Source organism: Nansenia antarctica (assembly GCF_963989245.1).
Source record: "Nansenia antarctica genome assembly, chromosome: 2".
Classification (NCBI taxonomy): domain Eukaryota; kingdom Metazoa; phylum Chordata; class Actinopteri; order Argentiniformes; family Microstomatidae; genus Nansenia; species Nansenia antarctica.
The window spans coordinates 22,656,466-22,664,220 of NC_137675.1; the positions used below are offsets into that span (position 1 = coordinate 22,656,466).

General features: G+C 49.0%; 1 protein-coding gene across 1 annotated transcript; it reads left to right on the top strand.

Moving 5' to 3' along the window:
• Nucleotides 1-325: 325 nt before the first annotated feature.
• best2 (bestrophin 2) lies at nt 326-6,706 on the top strand (the record flags this gene model as incomplete). The annotated part of the gene is made up of 10 exons (XM_080522844.1): nt 326-477; nt 753-847; nt 957-1,190; nt 1,693-1,847; nt 2,128-2,205; nt 2,537-2,689; nt 2,778-2,858; nt 4,635-4,789; nt 5,884-6,223; nt 6,326-6,706. The coding sequence occupies 10 exons, from the start codon at nt 326-328 to the stop codon at nt 6,704-6,706; spliced, it is 1,824 nt and encodes a 607-aa protein (XP_080378970.1).
• Nucleotides 6,707-7,755: the final 1,049 nt, after the last annotated feature.

Here is a 7,755-nt window from a genome sequence, read left to right on the forward strand (position 1 = left end):
TATAATGAGTTGATTAAGAACTTTTGCCAACAATTACGTGCAAACTTTAGACAACTGCAAAGTGTGTACCCTAAGGATTAAGGCAGTGGGGTAAGGATGTTTGTCTACTATCTATAAACCTCTACCAAGTCTCAATTTCACAGAAATTCATAACTCACAGGCTATAGGCTTTCTTTGACAGTTCTTACCTGTTTGCAATGCCCTGTAGCTATATAATTAAGTTTGACTGCAAACATCTGCGTGTTTATAGACTTATAATTTGCAACCTATTATTTCCCCCCAAAGATATTGTTTCTTTCCCAGAACTAAATCCATAAATTGCGTCATGACTGTCACCTACACTGCAAGAGTTGCCAATGCGCGTTTCTGTGGCTTCTCCAAATTGCTTCTTGCCTGGAGGGGAAGCATCTACAAGGTTTTATATAAGGAGTTCCTTGCTTTCTTCGCCATGTACACTGCAATCAGTGTCACGTACAGGTAAGACAGTCTATGCCTTTTTATAAGGCTTTCTAAAACATACCCTAAATGTCTGAAATATATTTGTACCATACCATAACTGTGAGATAAGATTATACTCTATTATTCCCAAAAAGTCGTAGAAAAGAAAAGCGTGTGGTCCATGGTGGGGAACCGCTTAAATATTAATAATAATAAGAATAATAATATTATTCTTATTCTTATTATTATTATTATTATTATTATTATTAAAACATGTATTTTTTCCTTTCTCTCTTTCCTTCTCCCCTCTTCAGATACCTCCTTTATGACGACCAGAAGAGGTATTTTGAAAAACTGGTGATCTACTGCAACCACTATGGCAGTCTTATCCCCATGTCCTTTGTGCTAGGTGGGCTGCTATGTCAATAACACAATAACAATAACACATACGTATGATTAACAAACCTTAGTGTACTGTACCACAAATCAGAACGGCAGCATTTATTTGTGTGCAACAGGTTTTTATGTGACGCTGGTGGTGAATCGCTGGTGGAGTCAGTACACCTGCATCCCGTTACCTGACCGGCTGATGTGTATGCTCTCTGGCGGCCTGCAGGGGGCGGACGAGCGCGGGCGGCTCCTACGACGCACGATGATGCGCTACGCGAGCCTGTCCGCGCTGCTGATACTGCGCTCCGTCAGCACGGCCGCGTTTAAGCGGTTCCCCACCATGGACCATGTCGTGGAGGCAGGCAAGTACTCAGATTAACTGTGAATTTGTATAGGATTAACTTGTTTGAGATGTATATGTTGATTAACAGCACGAGAGAGTTTGTCCATATGCAAACCCACAATGTATCCCACCTCTCTCACTGTAGTAAGTAAGTAAGTAAGTAAGCCTTGAGAACCGATGGTTCTCGATCCTAATGGCCCTTAGCCAGCAGGAGCCTATCTCCTGTTTCCGTTGTGTGAGACGGTATGTCGCTGGTATGTCGCAGGGTCTGAACCCCCAATCCAACCCTTAATCCTGAGTGCCAAGCAGGGAGGCATCGGGTACCATTTTTTATAGTCTTTGGTATGACTCGGCCGGGGATCGAACTCACGACCTCCTCCCAATCTCAGGACAGACACTCTAACTGCAAGGCCACTGAGCTGGTAGTAAAGCCACACATTTTGCTTTCCCCTGTGCTGTGCAAAGTGTTGGCCCGCTATCTCCTGGCATTACCCATGCTCTGTGATTCCTCTCTACTGCAGGGTTCATGACCAGAGAAGAGCGGAAGAAGTTTGAGAGCCTACAGTCCCCCTATAACAAGTACTGGGTGCCCTGCGTGTGGTTCACCAACCTGGCCTCTGTGGCTCGCTGTGAGGGCAGGATCAAAGACGACAGCACCCTCAAACTCCTGATGGAGGTACGACAACACACACATACACATACACACACACACACACACGCACACGCACACATACGCCCACACACACACACACGCACACGCACACGCACACACACACACACACACACACACACACACAAACACGCACACACACACACACACACACACACACAAACACACACACACACACACAGTATACACTGTAAAGTACTTACTGTATGTCTGTCTGTGTGTCTGTCTATCTGTCTGTGTCTGTCTGTCTGTGTGTGTGTCTGTCTGTGTGTCTGTCTATTGGCAGGAGCTCAATGCCTTCAGAGGAAACTGCAGTATGCTTTTTCACTATGACATGATCAGTGTGCCCCTGGTCTACACCCAGGTACGTGTGTGTGTGTGTGTGTGTGTGTGTGTGTGTGTGTGTGCCCCTGGTCTACACCCAGGTACGTGTGTGTGTGTGTGTGTGTGTGTGTGTGTGTGTGTGTGCCCCTGGTCTACACCCAGGTACGTGTGTGTGTGTGTGCCCCTGGTCTACACCCAGGTACGTGTGTGTGTGTGTGCCCCTGGTCTACACCCAGGTACGTGTGTGTTTGTGTGTGTGCCCCTGGTCTACACCCAGGTACGTGTGTGTTTGTGTGTCACACAATTGTCGTTTTAGGGGGGTCCCTGTGTTTTCTGTGTCGTCGTTTCTTCTTGTATTAATCGTCCCTCAGGTGGTGACTCTGGCTGTGTACAGTTTCTTCTTGGCCTGTCTGATTGGACGCCAGTTCCTGGACCCCGCCCAGGGCTACCCTGGTCATGACCTTGACCTCTACGTCCCCATCTTCACCCTTCTCCAGTTCTTCTTCTACGCCGGCTGGCTGAAGGTACGAGGGCACGTTGCGTTCAGAAATCTTCCCCGCAGCAGTAAACAGCACAAATATGACCAACGCTTCCCTCCCTCTCCTCCTTAAGGTGGCAGAACAGTTGATCAACCCTTTTGGAGAGGATGACGACGACTTTGAGACCAACTGGCTGATTGACAGGAACTTCCAGGTCCACATTGCTTTAGTTATTTATTTATTTAATTTTTTCCTGAGTGGGACAGTCCCGCTCATATTTTTCATTTTATTGCACAGATATAGTGAGGAGGACAGACAGGAAAGTAAGGAGAAGAAGGGAGAGAGGGGCATCCTCAGGGCACGGGCCGGATTCGAACCCAATGCCGACATGGGCGTAATGTGTGCACTGTAGACCACTGGACCACCCCAGGCCACATCGCTTTAGTTTTTAATGCTTTCTTTCAGTTTACTATCTAAAGTTTAACTGTACATTTCACCGCCCTTCGTCCTTGTTCTGTACATATCATACTGTACATACATCTCATGTCTCATGTCTTTTGCACTATACACTATTTGCACTGGCGTCTGGCGACATGCCAATCTGTGTTTCGTTGTCTTAGTACTTGTACTCTGTCAATGACAATAAAGTTCAAATCTAATCTAACGTAAATACACATACACAGTTTATGCACAGTATGATATGTACAGAACAAGGTTGTACAGAACAGAAATGTACAAGGTGTACGAGGTGGAGGGGGTGGAGGGGGGCTGGCTGGGGGGGGTAGAGGTATGGGGGGGGGTGGGGGGGGGGGCTAGGGGGCAAGGCTACTACTGGGATTTTCAGTTCAGCAGATTGACAGCTGCAGGGAAGAAGCCTGCTGGTGCTGGGAGCCTAGACTCATGCACAGCCTCCCATGTGGGACTTGAGGCACAACTGCCAGGGCCAGTGACAGGTTAAAAGTGTCGGTGAAGACCTTGGCCAGCTGCCCAGCGCACACCCTGAGCCAGTGGTGTAGTCTAGTGTTTTCTAGTGGGTATACTGTGATTTTCCCCTCCCAGCCTCATATCGTTCATTTCGGAACGCCATGAAAATACATATGCGCTCCCTGTCTAACGTTATATATCTAACATTACATGTTATAAGGCTGATCTGTGCAAGATAGTAGGCTACTGCATTTTGACATTTCATGTCGCATCTGATCTCCCCCCTTTGATGGTATATGACGCTATAGTCAGTCCCAATGGTCCAAAATTCAAGTGCTTCGTAACACAGACGGGGTGAATCTTATGAATGAAAGTGAAAGTTCTGTCACAAAACGCTGTTACGTATCCTCACACGTTTTTAAGTGGGTATATGGAAATCCTTGGCCTTTCCTAGTGGGTATACGCCGTAGTCCTGCGTATCACGTAGACTACACCACTGCTCTGAGCCTGAGCACACTGCCAGGGATGCTGTCGGGACCAGCAGCCTTGCGTGCAGTGACCTTCCCCAGCGCAGGGCGCCTTGAGGGGGCTAAGCTTTGTCTGGAACCTTGTTATCCTGGCCCAACTGAGCGTAGAAGTGGGTGGTGTTGTTTGTGGGTGGTGACATTGTTGATACATTTGTTGATGTAGTCTAGAATGGAAGAAGCATTATGGGTCAATGTCCATGTGGTCGTCTAGCGTGGAGCTAGAATGGCGAACGTACGACTTGTCTGTGTTTTGAAACTGGTGCTGACTTAAGCTGTCCTCACTGTTGGCTCCACCCATGATGAGTGGTGTGTACTTGGGGAGTACGAACAATGAGAGGTGGTCAGACTGTCCCAGGTGGGGGATGTGTGTGTGTGTGTGTGTGTGTGTGTATATATATGTATGTGTGTTTGTGGGTTGCATCTGTGTGTGTATGTGTGTTCCATCTGTGTGTGTGTTCTATCTGTGTGTGTGTTCCATCTGTGTGTGTGTGTGTGTGTGTGTGTGTGTGTGTGTTCCATCTGCGTGTGTTGGCTGTCAGGTCTCCATGATGGCTGTTGATGAGATGTACGGGGACCTGCCCATGATGGAGAGAGACCGCTACTGGGACGACTCCAACCCCCGTCCTCCCTACACCGCCGCCACCCTCCTCGTGCTCCGCAAGCCCTCCTTCCAGGGCTCCACCTTCGACATGGCGTAAGTTGTGTAGGGGGCGGTGGTGGCTCAGGAGGGAGAGCCGGCGTCTAATGATCGCAAGGTCCATGTGGCGAGGTGTCCTTGAGCAAGGCACTGAACCCCTAATTGTTCCAGGGTCACCGTCTATGGCTGACCCCTTGCCTAGAGCATAAAATACCAAATTCCAACAATTGACTGAACTGACAAGTTGATTGCATGGCAATGAAACTATTATTATTATTATTATTATGTTATTATTATGTTGTTGTTATTATTATTATTATGTTGTTGTTGTTATTATTATTATTATTATTATTATTATTATTATTATTATTATTATTATTATTATTTTATTAAGTGTGTCAGCCAGGGGAGGCTGGTAGGGCCAGTGTATTTGAAGCCATTCCTTATTCCAGTCCATGTATTATGGTGGAGCTAGAAATCAGAGGACAGGCTCATTGTAAAGCATGGAATGAAATTAGGAATTACAAAGAGCCCCCACTCTGACCTCTGCCTCCACCAGCCTCCCCAGCAGTTACATACATCTTTACAACGAATCAAAAACACATCTTCACCTTGTCAGAATGTTCCGTACGTACACTACGTTAAAAGATGGTGACCTAAACCTCTCAGACCTTCCTAACCCCCTTCTCTCCCCTTCTCTCCCTCTTCTCTCCCCTTCTCTCCCTCTTCTCTCCCCTTCTCTCCCCCTTCTCTCCCCTTCTCTCCCCTTCTCTCCCTCTTCTCTCCCCTTCTCTCCCCCTTCTCTCCCCTTCTCTCCCCTTCTCTCCCCTTCTCTCTTCTTCTCTCCCCTTCTCTCCTCTTCTCTCCCCTTCTCTCCCCTTCTCTCCCTCTTCTCTCCCCTTCTCTCCTCTTCTCTCCCCTTCTCTCCCCTTCTCTCCCCTTCTCTCCTCTTCTCTCCCCTTCTCTCCTCTTCTCTCCCCTTCTCTCCCCTTCTCTCCCCCTTCTCTCCCCTTCTCTCCTCTTCTCTCCCCTTCTCTCCCCCTTCTCTCCCCTTCTCTCCTCTTCTCTCCCCTTCTCTCCCCTTCTCTCCCCTTCTCTCCCTTTTCTCTCCCCTTCTCTCCCTTTTCTCTCCCCTTCTCTCCCTTCACCAGGATCCCCAAAGAAGAGATGCACTTCCAGCCTCTGGAGGACATCGCGGAGAACCTGGAGGACTCCTCCAGGTCACGCCACCCCAACATGGCGCTGTTCAACCGCCTCCTCAACTCCGCCCCCTCCCCCACGATCCTCATGGGCGGGGCCCTCCGCCGCACCTCCGCCCAGCTCCAGAGGTTCCGCCGCTCCCCCGGCTTCGAACCCCACACCAGTGACGACGACGACGACGAAGGCGGGAACATGGGCACCAGAAGCTCTCTTCCCTCTATCCTCGGCCAGGACACCCAGAGCACCATCTGTAGCTTTGGGGCGATCAGCTCTCACACCCCGCTCGTGGAGGTGCAGTTTGAGCAAGGGGGGAGACGATGGGAGCCCCGCACCGAGGAGGAGGAGATGATGAGGGAGGAAGAGGGGGAAGAAGAAGAAGGGATGAACATCCAGAGGGGCACAGAAGAAGAGAAGAGGGCGAATGTGAAAACCGAGGCGGGGAGAGACACCCAGACACCCGTGCCACTGCTACCGCCGCCCCTCCAGCCGACCAGGGAAACCGCCGGCCGACTACCCCACGACAAAGCCCCGAGACTGGCTCCGACAACCCCCTCCTCTCGCCCCCTCAACCCCATCATCCTCCACCCTCGTCCTCCCACCTCTCGGATCAGCACGGCCCGCTCCAGTCAAGACCTCGTCACCTCCCATCCAATCACAGACCAGGCCAGGGCTGCGACCTCGACTCCCACGCACCCCAAAATGGCCTTCCTCAAAGTCCAGTCGTCGCCGCGTCTACGCAGTGTCAGCATGGGGGCGGAGTTCACAGAGTCCTAGACTTCCTTCCTGTCTAGGGCGGCTGTGGCGCAGGAGGTAGAGCCGGCGTCTAATGATCGCAAGGTCGGCAGATCGGCGGTTCGAGCCCCCCCGGCTGACCACATGTCGAAGTGTCCTTGGGCAAGACACTGAACCCCAAATTGCTCCCAGTGAGCGGGCCGGCGCCTTGCATGGTAGCTTGGCCGCCATCGGTGTGTGAATGTGTGTGTGAATGGGTGAATGAGAGGCCGTTGTAAAGCGCTTTGGATAAAGGCGTTATATAAGTGCAGTCCATAACTAAGAGGAGGTATGGACACTTATGGCCTACTGGGCCCCAACTAACAGTGCACAGAGATGCTGCAATGTAGGGGTCACCACTTAACATGGGGTTAAGGAAGGATGGATGAATGTCATTATCACTGTTGATTACTGCACACCAGTGGAGGCTGGTGGAGGTAGAAATCAGAGGACGGGCTTATTGTAATACATGGAACGCACATGTTTGATAGCATTTCTTATTCCATTTCCTGCAATATAATGAGCCTGTCCGCTGATTCTTCCCTCACCCAGCCTTCCCTGCTGTACACACACTGGTCACTGAAACAATTTCAATCGTATTGTTGGAGACTCTAATGACGTAGAATTATAAGTAAAAGCGATAGACATTTAATGATTTCTGCACCTCATTAGACTAAATAAACTAAATAAATACATGTACATGTGATAGTACATGTAAGACAATTCAAACAGTCACATTAAAAATGGGATACAATGAGAACATTGTGTGTTTCTGTGTGATGTTTTATTCAAAACATAAAGCACATTGATAATGGGGTGAAAGGAAAATGGATATGAGAAGACCATTCCTGTCATAGGATAAAATATTAAAATGTTGATTGACAATTTGGAGACAGAGAAAGGTTCACAGAAGACTCTGGCAGACTTGAAATAAAATGTTTGTCAGCAATCGCATTGCAATCTGCTCATTTTCGGTAGCTTCAAAGAGCTTCACATAATTCACCACAAGATTGCAGATTGCATGGTTTAATTTTGCCATCACACATAGTTCC